Raw genomic sequence first — 17,215 nt, forward strand, 5'->3', positions numbered from 1 at the left:
ATAACACTAACATTTTATGGGCCATCTGCTACACTGCTACATTTGGAGATCCCCAAGAGCAGAGGCCACTAAAGCAGTGGACATGCTGACTACTTTTTAAAAGTAAATAGTTGTTTTAGCACAATGAGATCCTATTATTAACCTCCAGAACATTAAAGGGGTGCTTATGGTAAAGAATGAATACAATATGTCTGCAAAAAGTAAGCTACTTAACTACATGCTCACTGGCAGGAGAGCCCATATAACTAGCCCATATTAGAGCTGATGAACAGAAGGCTTACCAAACCCCTAAAAAATCCTCTAGTGTACACTCCTCTGAAGCAGGTATACATTACTGCCAAAAGAGCAATTCTGAAGTGATCGGGTAATCCTTTTATGTTCTGTAACTTACGCTGAGAGCTTCATTTAAAAGAATGACTGGGCTTTAAAATTGCTTAGACAAGTTTTCTGCATTAGGGTAATTGTGATTCAGTATTATTATGCATCATGGACCAGGCACAGTTTAGAAATTACTGTTTCCAAGGATTTCCTTTGGTGGCTTAATTGATGCCATTATTTCAGACATAAGCGCCTTCTCTTTTCTCTGAAGCAACATGTAAATTTACTATTTCATGTGTACTCATACATTTATAGATGGTCAATTTCTGTTATGGCATCTTATTTAATAAACATTTTGGTAATGCTTATATTATGTCACAGCTCCAAACACTTTATAAACATTAATTTCATTTACTCTCATCAAATATGAAGATTAATTAGGAGGATAAGGTACAGAAACTTTAGTGTATATGTACTTTAGCAGAAAAAATATACACTAACTCTTTAAAGACAGGTATGATTCTAATTTTTCAAAAGTAACAGGACTTTATACACTAAATATACAAAATTATCTAACATTACTAGGGTTATTACATTATTAATCTGTACCAAAACTGAGTTTAAGATGTTTAAATAAAACATAACAGGGACATGAGTCACTAAACTTCTATGTGATTCAGGAATTTTCCAGCTAAACACTTTTATACTGTTTTCAGGAACTCCCCCCACCCCCAAGAGTAGATGTATTTTCTTTTTGTGAAGTTCTTCTTCTGAACAACCACTAACCCCCGGTGAGTAGTCCTTTTAAACTCAAGCACATAAACGGGGGGAAAAAACAGCTAGTAAGACTGGTAGAGGAAAATCTTTTCAATCTAATAAAATATAAAGCTATGATGGGAAAACAATGTACTTCCTGGAAAACTTGCCAACTTATCCTTTTCTTCGTCCTCCAACTATGTGCAAATTTTCCTGGAGATCTATTTTGAAGCTATTTATCCTTTAAAATTTAGCCACAACTAGAAACAGTCCGAGGCCCTGCATCATACAGACGACTTTCACCTCTCGTGTCTCTCTCACCTCATATACAGCACTCAAGTCCCTGAAGAAAGTTTTGGCTCCTTCGAGCAAGGCCTCGTTTTCTGGACACACCACAATATAGGCAACATCACGGTGGCCCCCGTATGGGTCCAACAACAGCCTCTCCCAAAACGGCAAGGAGAACGGCGAGATGGTGAGGAAGTCCTTGTCGTAGCCTACCAGCAGGGTGGGGATGGGCAGCGGCTCAGGAGACTCTTCAGAACCTAAAACAAGACTGCAGCTTAGGAAAGCTCTTGCGAGTCCGTTTCCCGCTACCTCCACAACTGCGCATTCTCTAGCGATTTGTCTTAATTCTGGCATCGGACATTTTATTGTAGGCTGACATGATACTCTTAGTCTTCAAATCCTCTAATTAAATGGCCCCTGATGAAGAACTTTAATTAAATGAGTCAGAACATGCTTATAAAGGTTCAGTGAGTGCAGAGCAGAGCAGGTTAGTGTTAGTTCTCTGAACAAAACGATCTACCTGCCTCTAAGACAGGCACTCTGGTCCTGACTACAAAGAAGCTGTCAGAACTAGTTCAGAGGTTCACCCAGATGAAACGGCAGCGAGCACTGGGAAGACGAGATTCTAACAAATAGTCTAGTTAGGCATTGTTTGCCCCATTGACCTTGATTATGCCAAAGACATTAAGAAATAAGTTATCTCCGAAACTGACTATTGGAAAACAAGGAGATTATAAACTGTAGTAGTCAGGAGGGAAAAGATTCTATTTTGTCAGCAAAGGAAGACTTGACAGTAACTAAAGCTGCTCTTTTCACAGAAGAAAAAAATCCGAAAGAACGTCAACAGGGAGAAAGGTCTACCGTAGGTTCCCCGTCCTGCCATCTTGTGGAACTGCTGCCAGGTGAGTGGTCCCTGCACGTGCTGGATGTTCTCCCAGGTCCTGCCCGTGCGCTTCTTCTGGATGGCGTCCTGGAGAAAGGGCTGCAGGGACAGCAACGTACGGACCACGTCCTGGGAGGACAGCATGCTGATGTCTAGCACTGCAAAGGAAAACGACAGAACAGGACCCGTCAAGGTGGGCTGGCGCGGCCTCAGCAACAGGCCCTGACAGAGACGTCACTAGCAGTAGAGACTCTAAAATACTTAGTAAGTAATAAATTTTATTATTATTGGAAATAATAAAAGGGGAAATAAAGTTATTCTATATAATCAAGGCTAACTATAGAACTGCCTAAAAGTGGAAAGGTAAATAGGTCTGACTTTTTAAAACCATACAGACCTGTTTCCAAGGGTATTCACAAGAAAAGAGAGCTGCAAAAATTTCTTAATGATTGCTTCATAATTACTTTTAGTTTCTTAATTACTTTTCAAAAAATTATCTATTTCTGTATGGCTATGCTGGGTCTCTGTCGCTGTGTGCAGGCTTCTGGTTGCAGTGAACAGGAGGCTGCTCTCCAGTTGCAGTGGGGGCTTCTCACTGCAGTGGCTTCTCCTGTGGCGGCGTGCAGGCTCCGAGTACAGGCTCAGCAGCTGTGGCGCACCGGCCTAGTGGCCCCACGGCAGGTAGGATCTTCCTGGACTAGGGTCAAACCCGAGTCCCTGCACTGGTAGATGGATTCTTAATCACTAGATCACCAGGGAAGTCCAGTTAATTACTTTTGTTTACAAGTATCAATGTTTATCTGATTATATGATGAGTGGGAAAAGGAATTTAAAAAGAAGCTTAGAACAGCTGGAGAGTCACGGTTTCAGAACACACATTCTTCCTGCTAGCAGGAGGACTCCTTAACCTCGAACATGAAAACCTCTGAAACTCTCCCCAAACTGCACGTGCATGCATGAACACAGGTGTATTTTTTTCCCAGGGGGGAGAGGGTCCATACTGCTCACCAAATTCCCTAAAAGATCTGAAGGAAGAAGCACTGAAGTTGGAGGTGGTCAGCTATGCGCCTGCAGAGCGGGGGCCTTGAGACCTTTCCTTGCTCTCACTTCCCCGGCTGGCGAGGACGGTGGCACAGACGGAAACCTGTGACCTATTTACCAACCGAGCCCGGGACACACGGTGTGAAGGGTCTGGAGACATTCTCAGGTGCGCCCTCAAATCAAACACAGGCTGCAAACCCATGGCACAGAGGTTTTGTTTTCATTTCTCAATCTGAAATGGACTTCTCAGGAAATTTCATATACAAATCTGGATTTCCAGCTTCTCTTGAAAAACTGGAAAACGATCTGACAACCCTGGGGCTGAGACCACCGCACTGCTAGAGGACCACCATCTAGAGTCGAGGAGCTGCCTCTTTCAGGCAGTTTTTGACACCCCTGCTCTGCTGCCTGCCTGAGACTGAAGCAGAATTAACCTCCTTTATCTTCAAGCCTGTGCTTCTTTTCTTCTTACAGTAAAGAAAAAAGTAAAGTACTTCTTGTACTCATGGTTCTATCCAATGTAGGAAAATGACAGACTAAGAGAGTTACAGGTTAAAGAAAAATAAAAGCAGAGGCAATTCTTTGTGAACTCTATTCCTATGCATGCAAAATAGGATATTGTGGAAGGACACTGCTTTTTTGCAAAGCTGGCTCTCCACATCATTTGTTTACACGATCTGTCTGGTACTTTCAGCATCTGAATTTAGAACCCACATCTCATCTGCAATAAAACATGCTATTCTTCATATCCAAAGATGACACTACTCATCCACCCACCCAGACTGCTTTTCTATCTGAAGGCCACTATCTAATAAAAGAAACCACGTAAGATAATCACCCATAATTCTTTAGGGCAAAGACTAATTCATAAATTCATGCAGCAGCCATTAATCCAAGGCTTGCCAAGTATAAGGCATTGTACTTAAACCTTAAGGAGTTATAAAAATGAGTATAACCCTTGAAATATTTTCTCAGGCGTCTCTACCTCCCAGAAGTCTCCTTGCTTATATAACCTTCTCCTCTGCAAGACTGAGGATGATTCCAAAAGCAGGGTCCATGTTTCTTCCATTCATAGAATCCCTCCAGCTTGGCCTCTGCTCCCACAAACAGCTCTCACTGTGGTCAAAAGACCTGTTTAATACTTATCCTAGAAGCCTGACTTACTGAATGCCTGCTGACCACTCTCCTCGTGGAGCTTGGTTACACAGCAGAATGCAGTAAAGCTCTAAGTCAGGCCCTCCTCTGGCTCCACACCTGCTTCTTCCTCAGTGAGGCCTCCTCCTTCACCACGCCCTGACCTGGGCTACCATCCCTGTGCCGTCCACTCCCCTTCCCCTGAGCTCCACGCCATCAAGTCCCAAGTGTCCACCTGGACATCTCAAAGGAGATCTTTAAAACTTACTTCCCAAACTCAATTATGACCTTTAGACCTAGTCTTTCCCCAGAACACTCATTTTTGACCAACATGCCACCATCTGTCCAGGTGTACAAGTCACAAACCTGGGTGTTTTCCTTAATCTCTCTCTCTCTCTCTGATCCCCAAAACCCAACGCATTACCAAGTCCTGCCATAATACCTCCCAAACGGCCCCTGACTGTTCCCACTTCTTGTCCATCTCCTGTGCTGGGACAGTAAGCCAAGCTACTGGTTCTTCATCTGCGGCAGGAACTTCTCAGTGTCCTTCAACCCCCTCTTGCCGTTTTCTAATCCTCAGTCCGCATTCCAGTCAGAGTCCACCGTTTCTGAGTACACAAATCTGATGGCAGTGTCTCTTCATAACCCATCAAGGACTTGTTAAAACTGAAGACCCAGGGCCCAGCGTGTTCCCAAAGGCTCTTGATAATCTAGCCCTGCTGGCCTCTGGGCTCGTCTGAAGGCCCCGCACCCTACTTAACTGTGGCCCTCCACACTCACCACTCCTGCCCTCAGTTAACCTGTACCCAGCGTTGCAATCTCAAATATCACTGCTTCTTCAAGAAGTGTCCTCTGACACCCCATGCTTTCATCACTTATAATGGTTTGCAGTTATATGCTTATTTGTTAGTTGTGTGATTCATGTCACTTTCCAAAATAGATTAGAAAGTCCCTGAGGGCAGGTACCTTGTCTCTTTCATTCACCACTTTCTCCCCCAGGACACATCACAGCACAGATAGAGAGTGAATAAAGAAAAGGAACAGTCAGGTGCTCAGCACTCTTAGAGCCAAACTCCAAAAACGTTTATCACCTGGAGTTTTTAAGACAGTGACATCCCCAGGAGCCCCAACATAAAGTAAAACGTGATTACTGTTACCAGAGACATAAAATACTGGAAAATCAGAGGAAAGAGAAAGTACTCTGTAAATGGACAGAAGGCTTCCTGGAAGAAGTATCATGGAAACTTGACCCAGAAGGGTGTGCAGATTATCAGTCTGTATAATCTAGATCAGGGCTCCCCAATCCCTGGGCCACAGACAAGTACCAGTCCGCGGCCTGTTAGGAACTGGGCTGCACAGCAGGTGAGCCGGGCAAGCGAGTGAAGCTTCATCTGTATTTAGTCACTCCCCATCACTTATATCCTCCTGGTCGGTGGAAAAATGGTCTCCCATGAAACCGGTCCCAGGTGTCAAAAAGGATAGGGACCGTTGATCCCGATGACTTTTATCCCACAACGTAATTACTCTTCTCCAAATGTGTTTCACATGAAACATTTCCCCATCCTTAAATTTCGAATTTCAAGATAGCTCTCACTTCAGTTGTGTCTATTTTTTAAGAAATAAAACTTAAAATTTTGTCACATAAAGTAAGGCAAGTGTGGGAGTTATCGTCATGCCGAGACAGTTCTCAAAGTAAATCTGTACTCCGGGAAACCTACCATTGCTGTGAGGCCAGGAGTGCACAGTGGCGCTTCTCACCAGGGCTTCATCCACTTTGCCACCCGTGGGATTATCCACATACTGCCGACCCTGCTCCAAGGCATTAAAGCATTCCGTCCAGTAATCATTATTATCTGCCTGCACCCGGTCGTAACTCCAGCTCACGCAGGGAAGGGTCTGGCGGCTGCTGGAGGAAATGTAGTCTAGGAAACTCAGTGAAGCAAAAGGCTGTGTGTGTTGGTTCTGCAAGAGGAGGAGAAGGCTTATCGGTGGCTCCTGGGGTTTTCTGGCTCCTTCCATCTGAGGAAGGAAGGTGGTCTGACACATCATTAGGCGCCTTTCAGCAGCCTGACCAATGTCAGAATTCTTCCCAAAAATATCCAACTCGTCTTCCAGGAAGAGTCCTGAATTGTAACCAAGTTTGCGATTCATGATCGCACTAAACCCACAGGTGCAGCGGTACTGGTCCTCGTTGGAAGAATCAGGGATGTAGAGCCCGACATCCGCCCCTTTGATGTTCATGTTACAGGCACAGATGCAACAGCTGTCAAAGTTTCTGTCTTTAAAGATATTCATCACGGAATCCGAAAGAATCAGGGTGACATAGAGACTGTGGGCTTCGGGGATTGGCTGCATGGTGGCAGGCTCCACAGAATTGAGAGGCCGAGTGGTAGAGGGGGTAGAGGCTGGTGAGCCCTGGTCGGTGCTGTCATACTTCACAGAGCCCTGACCACTGGCAGTGCCCCCTCCTCTGGGAGTTCTTGGTGTCCTGGGGGTTCGTGGTGTGGGGACAGAGAAGCGAGGGGTTGCTGGGGATGGTAAAACTCCTGCTCCACTGTTGCTGGCTGGGGCAGCGCTGTTGAGCGTTACCGGCGTGTTCATCTGTGGCGTGTTCAGATAATCTGGATCTGCCAGGCTCCCGACACTAGGCACATTGCTGCAAGAGAGATGGCACCTCGTGAGAACAGGGGGCAGGACACAGGTGCCAGACACACGCCTCAGCACCCCAGCCCGGCCGGGCCATTTCTTATTTACGCGTGCTATTGCTTGGTTTATTTGGTTTTCTTTTTTTTTTTTTAAGGATTCAAAGGAGTCAGTGCAGTGTGTGGAAAAGCAAGCAGCAAGGTATGAAGAGTAATTCAATACAGCAGTGCCCGTCCACTTAGTCCACACTTCAGCAAGCCTCCTCTTCATCTTTTGAGGAAACTTTGGCTATTTTTAACAAGAAAACATGATACTGCGTTTGGACAAAGTAGTTCTGAAAAACTCTAACTACTAAATAGAACTTTAACACATGAGTTCAGATGCCAAATTAGCTAGAAGACCATAGATGAAATTCCCATCTAATTTGCAATTACAATTTTGTCCTTTTTTGAGACTGAAAGTCTGCCAGTGTACTTGTTCTCTGAGGCTATAATCTACATGTGATTCTATAGTAGTTATAATCAAACGCACATGAAAATTTAACATTTTTTTAGTTTCCAAAAAATGCAGTCCTATCTAGCTTGCATTTTTATTGTAATGAGTGACCATGAGGGAATTCTATTTGAGGAACCCATTGGCCAGTCATATATTACAATTAATACAAATGTTACACATGCTGCCAAGAGGACTTGGTCTTAATTAGGTCTGTGCACGTAAGTATACATGCCACATCAAAGTGTCCCAACTGCTAACAGGCTTCTGCGGTAGGCAACTGCAGTTCATTTTCTATTTTCCATACGCCATGCAAAACAGCACCATGATTTTGAATTCCCAGAGATAATCACACTGTGCTGTTTTCTCATAAGCAGTGACTTCTGTCTGGAACAGCCACAAAGAAAACAAAACAGTGTCCATGATTTTGTAATAAAAGTTCTTATTGTAATAAAATGTTCTTGATATACATTATTAGAAGTACCCGTAAAACAGATTGGGATCACTCTTTCCAATGAGAAGGTATCAAAAGAAATAATATTTTTTAAATGCTTAAAATTCTTCTATTAATACTGTGCTTAAACTAATGTTCCTCCAATAAAGTACATATTCATTCACTTATAATTTGAAAGAAGAATGTCATAAAGTAATGGCTCTTTGAATCATTTTCTTTTGATTTTTAATTAGCTATGCCTAACCTACCAACCTGAAAATCCAAATCAGGCTCTGCAAAGAAATGTTCAATCTGAGGCACAGCGGTGTCTTTGAGTGCAGATAACGAGTGACCCAGAAACCCTGATCAGCAATCACTGCTATCTCAGAGAGCAAAATAGTAAGTGTGTAATAATGATCTTTACTCTAATTGGACTCCTTTCAAATTTTCCTGTTCAACAAAACTCTAAAATGATTATGCAGTTCAGATCAGAAAAGGAACTACAACGATTAACTGAAAACCTAAATAATTAAATTGCTCCCGAGGCAGTAAAATGGTTTATTGTGTATAGGAACCTGACTTTTCCCATTCAAGAAAAATGAACTGAGGACCAACCAACCCCATGCTAGTTGCTGGGTATGCAACAGTGAAAAAAAAAGAGGAAGGAAAGTCAGTGCATGGCAAGTATGAGAGGCATCAAGAGAGTGTTGGTGTGTTCTCTAATAAAGCGGGAGGACTTCCCTGCAGCTCAAACAGTAAAGAATCCGCCTGCGATGCAGGAGACCAGGGTTCAATCCCTGGGTCAGGAAGAGGCTCTGGAGAAGGGAATGGCAACCCACTCCAGTATTCTTGCTTGGAGAAGTCCATGGACAGAGAAGCCTGGCAGGCTACAGTTCGTGGGGTTGCAAAGAGACACGACTGGGCAACTAATACACACACACACACACAGACACAATGACACACCCCCACACACAGCAGGACGTGAAGGAGACCACAGCAGGACGACTTCCCACAGTCCACAACTGTGCAGTCCAGGAAGTAAGGGAACCACCAGCCCCATGTGCTGCACTTAAATGCAGTCTTGGTCTCAACAAGCCACATGCACAGCTACAACACGAGGGTGGTGGGCGCCACACTGGAAGGTGCAGGGACGCTTATTTCATTCCAGAGGGTTCTGTTAACAGCGCCAGTTTCGAATACCAAGAATCTCTGGGGTGGCAGACAACAGATTTAATAGATCTAAACAATTATCTAAATTATCTGTTACAGAAACTATCATGCAGCAAAGGGTTGTGTGTTGCTGTTTTGAGGAGCTTGTGTGTATAAGAGGCTAGGTGGTGGAATGGCTTCTGAAGCGGCTGCGCTGCTTGTGCTCAGCACGCTAACCCCTGGGGTGCTAGTTGCTGCAGCCGTGTGGGCCAGTCTGAGGTGAAACAAGCTGGGACACAACTGGAGAACGGCAGCCGAAAATAAGCCAGGCCCTGCCCTACAGCGTGCTTCTGGGCACACACTTTCATACTGCTGGTGGCATGTTGCTTCCACAACCATTAGTTCTCAGAGCGTTTCAAAAATCTTGTGCCTGAAACTCCATTTTAAACAGGAGAAGACCTAGATAGAAGGATCCCTTAAGGTCATACAGAGACTAAACAAAAAAGGCAGGAATTCGAGTCCTGTGACTCCATGTACTTCTCCAAGTCTAAGGTTCTTTTAAAGTACTTCGCTGTCACAGTTTCTCATTCCAATACAGACTTTACACAAACACAGGCATAAAGCCTGCTTATAAAATTAAAGTTGATTTCATTAAGATGATTTCTATACAAGGTCACAAAAGTAGCCCACAAACTGGACTACAGCATAAATTTGTCTTAGCTTTTAGAATATAACTCTGAATTAACTGTCAACAACTTTTTCTTTGGCAGGGGGAGGTGCGCCACATGTCTTGCAGGATTTTAGTTCCCTGACCAGGGATTGAACCCAGGCCATTCACAGTGAAAGTGCCGATTCCTAACCACTGGACTGCCAGGGAATTCCCAACTATCAACATTTCAAAAAGGAAATGTACATTAAAATCTCTCACATTCCTGCCTGAACAACTCCCTAAGGTTGAATAGCAAAAAGAAAAGCAAAAAGAAAAAAATAAAAGTCCCTTTAAAGGGGGCAATACATACTCTCAAACAGTTTACTGTTGGCCCCACTCGCCCCACTGCCCCCACAGTGACACTGGGTGTCAGGAGTGGCTAGTATTTTGCTCTGCCCAGTCCACTCCATCCACATACTGCTTACTTGGTCCTGACAGACATTTGAGTTTGTGGCCTTTTACTTTAAAGCATTTACATTATGTCATTAAGAAATTATCAATCAAAGGGAAAACTAATTCTGCACTGTTGAAGTCAGAATGACAGGATGAACTACGTACAAGCTATGATAAATACTTCCTTTTCCCTCCCCCGTATCATGGCACTGTTCTATTGCTGCTTTCTTGTATGACAAAGGGTCAGCAACAGAAATTAGCATATGAATACTTAACCTTAAAGTGCCTTAAGTAAACACATCTGAAATCATCAAAGTGCGTATTAAGGAGTACTTACCACCGTCACCCTAAAAATATTACCCACTCCAATCTACTGCTTGGTTCTGTGACAGACACTGATTTGACACTGAATGACCATAAACACCACGGTTCTCTATACAAATAACCTCAATTTTCCCATATATATGAAATTTAGTTTAGAAAATAATATTTTCAACACAAAAGAATATGCACAAAAACATGAATGGCCGATAAAGTTTCAAATGAAATGCTGTCATCATGTAAAGTAAATACTTAGGTTAAATGATAGAAATCCTATTAAATATGGCAGCCGACTTGACAGAATCCCAGCACATACTTGTAGCCATCTCTAATGAAAGTGGCCGCAGGTGGCATGGGCAGTTGTTCAATTTTAGGAGGGATTGCCCATGAAGGCCGAAACAGACAGGCATCAGGAATCTTCAGAGGTAGCAGGCATTGGCTCGGCAACATCTTCAGTGGAGCAAACATGGAGGATCCCACAAAAGGCTGAAAAGTTGGAACTTTGTGCACGTACGAAAAGTCCTGTGACAACAAAGTGGGGCTGGTGATCAAGCTGGTAAACAACTCGAGGACATACCGTAATAGCAACAAAAATGACTGAATTCACTATTTCTCTTATCTGATCAATGGGAAAATGTGAATGCCAACATTTAAATTAATCAAAAGACACTAATTAATATGCCAAGTGATATACCACATGATCTAATCCAGAGAACCCTTAGGAACGTATGTATATATTGCATACAGACAGTACTATTTTAAAGAAGTTGTAGAAAAATGTGCTTTAAAATCACCATCTTTGTATGGGCTTCCCAGGTGGCGTGAGTGGTAAAGAGTCCGTCTGCTAATGCAGGAGATGTGAGAGATGTGGGTTCGATCCCTGGGTATTCTTGCCTGGAGAATCTCATGGACAGAGGAGCCTGATGGGCTGTGGTTTATGGGGCTGCACAGAGTTGGACACGACTGAAGAGTCTGAGCATGCATGCCTGTCTGTGTACAGTAATATCCCGGCAATTACCTTTATTTCCTCTGGCTTGGGACTTCCTAATCCATCTTCCACTTCCATCTTGAATTCAGTGAGCTGTGTTGAAACCATACTGACCATGGGGCTTTCCATCATGCCTAATGCTGTCACTGTCTCTGAGCTGATCCCATCTTTATAATTCATCACAGGAGAAAATGCAGGGTGCTGTTCCAAAGAAGGAGGGGTGGGGAACATCCTCTGCAGGTCTGCAACTGCTAAAAATAAATAAATAAATAAGTAAAATTTTTAACGGGCCTGACTTCTTTAAAAAAAAAAAATCCCAGTTCATAATCAGGCCCCCTAGTTGGCATCAGAAATAATGTTAACTGAATGGGCATATCTGTTACATAATAGAGTACTAATAACGGAAGTTCCTAAGAAGGCCATCAGCAGAAAATTAGCCTTTGCTGAATCTTTACCACTGTCCTCTTGACGCTTTATAATTTGGCTTCACGTTAATTATGTGAACAAAGTCTACATAAACATAATTTTTTTCCCCCTTCTAACAACTGATACCCTGAAAAATCTAAGGAAACGAAACTTCATAGTCAGGATTAATAATCATACCTAGAACAAAAGACAATTTATTGAAAATCAACTGGGGAAAAAATTGTCTTTTAAGTAATATTTAGAACAGTGATTCTCAACCTTTTTAAAAAAAATCATTGTTATATACCTGAGGTTAACCATCATCATTTCCAGTGTCTCTTTAAGGCACTGATTCTTAGAGTAGTAGTGTATGGAATGAAACGCAAGTTGTGGTTATGAAATCTGGCCACTAGGGGGTGTCACGTACAGCAAATGTATTTGCATATTTGGAGGCACAAGTTTAAACCAGTGATCTGGAAACATATCTAACTCCCCAGTTCTCAACCACACTGCTCTTTCTAGCAACTTCAACATTTAAACAGTAACTACTGTCTATAGTAGTGTAATTTACTGTAACTACTGAACAGATGTTAACACGACTTTACAGCACTGAATCAGAACTTAATAAAGAATAGCTGCCCTGTGCTTGCGCCTGAGGCAGAGCTGTACAGAGGAGCGGCAGTGGGCTGGCCCCCCACTCAGGTGGTCCCACCACAGCGCTGCTGTGTCCTGGGCACTTCCTCCCTCCGGGCCTAGCTCCTTCATCTAGAAGGAAAGGCTTGACTAGGAGTGTGGTTCTTATTAGGCTTGCTTTCTTCCCTTTGTTTATGGAGGGAGGGGAAAGCCTCCACCCAATGGAGCAGAGAAGGGTAAGAACCTCTGGATTAAATGATTTTTACCATGTTTCCTAGTTAATTATATAATCCTGAATAATCTACCCTCTCTTGGCCTCAGGGACCAACAAGGGGAGAAAAAGGCCAATAGGCAGGGTTTCAGACCTCAACTTTTACTTCCATTAGAGAAGCTCCACTTCTATTTAACTTTTATAATAGAATTCTGTATAAGATTTCATTTGACAAAACAGTACCTGCTGCTGCTATGGCAAAAAAGTTAAAAAGAGAGAAAAGAAGAAGAAAACCTATTGTAAAACTCCCAAGATGATCTTCAAGTTACTTTCTTGCTGTAATAGTATTTGACCCGAAGATCATATAACAATTCACAGTATTAGGGAAACAAGCCAAGCCAGAAACTATCATAGAACCACCGGAGAGATTATATAGTTGATAAGTCCTGCAGCTGAAAAACAGGTCTTCAGATGCAGCAGCAACCAAATCAATACACTTTTTAAAAATAAGACTAAATACTTTAATACAGAAAAATAGGTTATTCTTGAAATACATACATCACCTTTAATTTTTGGTCCCTATTCCTTTTCCCAAGCCAAGGAGCAGCTACTGTTCAATGTAAATATAAAATTAATTTGTAAGCAGAGTGTTTTAAAACACGTGTCTGCTTCATCAAATCTTCAAACTCCTATTATATTACAGAACTTAATTAACAAAGCAGATATTTGGAAAATAATGAGACTATATAAATTCACTTTGAGTTAAAATGACAATGAACTTAAAACACAGCCCTTTCCTAACTTATTAAGTATTCAAGCTATGGTACAAAATGTTATCCCAAAATTATTTTATTCAATTTGTTTTCAAATTTTCTCTGAGAAATGTGAATAAGGCATTCGCCATTTAGGGCTCCTCAATTTTTTCGATGCTACCGAACAGTTATATATCTCAGTTTTCAAAGCCTCAGCCACCTTGATCGTTTTTGTCAAAGGTTAAGAGAACACAGACCAAAAGTATGGATAAAATGATTTTTCATTTGCCAGAGATTTATGTTAGAAAGCAGTCTTCACCATTCTCATTATGAGCTATTCATCAGGAAGGCTCATAACCTCTCTATAGCTTTAATTTCCTCATCTACAAAATGGGAATAGTATCTCCCTCATATTTTCTGTGCACGTTAAATGAGATAAGGTATGCACAGAAATGAACAGTTTGCCAGGTCCATCTAAATACTCAGAAAGTAGTGAGAGTCAGTAACAATTAGTCCTCCCTGCTAATTTTGGTTTGATTAGAAAAAGATGGAAAAGGCTATTCAATCACAGGAAATTCCTGAAATGACCCTAGAAAGTTTTGAGATGAAAAACAGGGAACTGGACTCAAAGTAGGTAAGGCAGAAAGAAAACAGAAACCTACAGAAACATTCTGGTCCTCTAAATAGAAAAATACTGCCTGTAGTAGAACTGCCTGTTCAATTTTCTTCCCATAAAATGACTAGAATGAGTGTGAGAACAGCTACCAGGGCGGACTGGAGTTTATGAGTCTTGCCCACAAAGCTCCACTTACTCATCCCTGCCTGTCCTCAAGACCTGCTGCACCTCAGCAAGAACTCACCAGTCAGGGCACTCTCCATTTCCTACCCTGTATATCAAGTATTTATGCAGAAGACCGAAGCCTTCCAACAGAAGCATCATCACTAAGATTAATTTCTCAGTATTTGTCCCTTACAAATAGTAAGCACTCTTGTGGAATAAAAAGCCAATTCAAAAGTCTGACTCTTTCATTTTGCCTCCTCAAAGTCTCATACTTCAAACTGACATGCTTTCCAAGATAATTCATAAGTGACTGGTTTATAATAAAACCTAAGAGAAATGTTTCATTTTAATTAATGTAACAATACTTACTTAACACAGACTTGATGCTAAATTAACTCTCACTGTTACTATATGTTGATTTCTTCATTATTACATATGCAAATGAGTAATTATGGACCTATGCTGTGCAAGGCAGGACCCACTAGCCACATGGCCATGGAGCATTCAAAAGGGGGCCCCATCCATCCTGAGATACGCTTGTGTGTAAAAGGTACCTTGGATTCCAGAGTTAATACAAAAATGGAATGTAAAAATCTCAGTATTTTTATGCTGATGACATAAAAATGACATATTGGATACACTGAGTTAAATAAAATATACTATTAAAATTAACTTCACAGTTAAAAAAACTTCTTTTTACTCTTGAATGCAACTAACAGAAAATTTAAAATTACCTTATGTGGCTCTCATTTGTGGCTTCCCTCGTACTTGTGTTGGATGGTGCTGCTATTCTAGACATTAAATGCTATGTCTTTCCACTTCAATGTACAATAAGCTACTGTAGAAATTAAGAGCTTTTTGCCATGCTATTTTCATTGTCTCATCTTTGAAGGAAATACTATGTATATGTCCCCCCCACACATGCACACATACTCTGACATGTTAATCAGGTCCTCTGACTCTTATTTATCTATGTTTTCCTGATGCCAATATTTTTGCAATATTTCAAATTTATTAATTCTTATATCCTGTACTTTATCATAAAATTCTGAGTAGCTTCTTATTGAAGCAATTCCTTTTGGAACAGAAATGAGAGAAAAAAGAGAGAGCACACCATATTCTTTACTGGCAATGACACTAACCAGCAGGTTGGTTTGTGAGTGAATGATCTTGGACAAGTTTTCAGACATTTTAACATCTAACATGATTACATATTAGAGTGTCAAAAAAAGCACAGCAACTGGTTAAATGCAAGTGAAGAATTCATTCATCTGCCTTACTCCAGATGAATCTACTTTAATAATGTTTCTTTTAATCTGTGAGTTTCATGTTTGTAAAATTCTGCAGTGCAGAGTAATAAAAAAGGAAAAATGTTTAATTAAAAAAACTACAGCAACTGGCTGGCTATCATTATTCATTTTCATACATGTCATGCTTGAGAAAGCTTTGCATATTTTAAAAAGCTATGGATCCACTAAAGCTGTCAAAATCCAATCTCTGTATACTTCACACTTCTACATTTGAGTAAATCAGCAGTACATTTATAGGTTCATAAAACTTTTTGACTCATCCCTATGACATGGTGGTTTTTCCCCTCAATTTGTTCTCATTACCAGCTGAAGTTAATGAGAAGGTATTAAAGAATGATTTGCAATGGAATTGTGTTTCGGTTCCAGAGTACCCATATAAGCAACCTTGACTTTCTTCTCTCTTGTAGAATAATGTTTCTTAGAAAAAAAAAAGGAAGTTTCTTGTCCGCATACATAATAAAACTAGTTGATTATCTTTAACGAAACACAAAATCTTCAATATCAATCAGAAAAAGGACCATAGAAAACAAATATTCATTACCCTTGTATGAATTAAATTTATGAACATGGAAACATTCTACACAAGCCCTTACGCCAGAATGTTGCTCTGAAAACCACTGAGCAGCATCTACCCTGCTGGGAGAGGACCAGGAGAGAAACAAACCGAAACACGTGTTTCATAGTTTAAACCATGAAAGTTAATTTGAAAACAAAAGAATTTAAATTTAAATGGGTCTCTTAGCTACCTGCCACCCTAGGAATACCAATATATACAAGTTTTAATTTATTTTCAGTATTCTGTTAGAATGAGAAAAAAAAAAGGAGGGGACTCAGATGAGGCACCACTGAGGATGAGAACATTATGTATGTATCACGAGCAGTGAGCTGAAGCTACATCTCCTTTCCTTACTCGGTGGATAAGGAACAGCAGCTCTTCCGTCCTTCCCAAGAGGTCGGTCTTCTGTCCCAACCGCAGGCATTTTTGATGAGCGCAGTGCAGGTGACACAGCCTAAGAAGAGATTAGTAATTATTAAAACCGAGCAGCACATTTGTATATAAGCAAGGCGGTAGTTAGCTATTGCTTAGAGTGTATGGCTATTGATATTTTAAAAACACACTTCCTTACAAATTTTCACCAGGTGAACGTCTAGAAATACTAGCAGACAGTGACACAGAAGAGATGACGACAACCTTATCAAGTATGAGAAACGAACTGACTGGGTCTTCTTGTCACGGGTCAGGGGAGGGCAGACTGCCAGCTCAGCAGAGGTCCCAGACCTTGGGCCAATTCCCTCTCCATGAGGGAAGCAGTTTCAGGGACACAATAATCACATCAAGCGGGTGCCTCCAAGCAGTAACTGGTCATCAGTCTGGTTTTCCTTCTGTTTGGAAGCAGGCAGCTAAAAGAGATGACCTCAAGCCCTCCCAAGCTATTACTCTTATTTTTCACCACACACACACATACACATGAAAGATACTTCCTATTCCTATTTCTTGGGCTTCCAAGGTGGCTCAAGTGGTAAAGAATCCACCTGCCAGGTAAAGAATCCACCTGCCATTGTGGGAGATGCAAG

The 17,215-nt window shown here is 41.6% G+C and overlaps 1 protein-coding gene across 2 annotated transcripts in view; it reads right to left on the minus strand.

The window, feature by feature from the left end:
* Positions 1-17,215, minus strand: part of MED13L (mediator complex subunit 13L) — a 279,235-nt gene that overhangs the window by 22,794 nt on the left and 239,226 nt on the right. The window contains exons 14-19 of one of the 2 annotated variants that reach the window (XM_070386094.1): positions 16,551-16,650; positions 11,579-11,796; positions 10,877-11,082; positions 6,139-7,076; positions 2,224-2,403; positions 1,396-1,619 (exon numbers count right to left, since the gene is read on the minus strand). In XM_070386094.1, the coding sequence (XP_070242195.1) occupies positions 1,396-1,619; positions 2,224-2,403; positions 6,139-7,076; positions 10,877-11,082; positions 11,579-11,796; positions 16,551-16,650 (1,866 nt within the window). Of the gene's footprint in view, positions 1-1,395; positions 1,620-2,223; positions 2,404-6,138; positions 7,077-10,876; positions 11,083-11,578; positions 11,800-16,550; positions 16,651-17,215 lie in introns of both variants that reach the window. The other variant, XM_070386093.1, reaches the window with a different exon arrangement.

The sequence above is a fragment of the Bos mutus genome, chromosome 17 (genome assembly GCF_027580195.1).
Source record: "Bos mutus isolate GX-2022 chromosome 17, NWIPB_WYAK_1.1, whole genome shotgun sequence".
NCBI lineage: Eukaryota > Metazoa > Chordata > Mammalia > Artiodactyla > Bovidae > Bos > Bos mutus.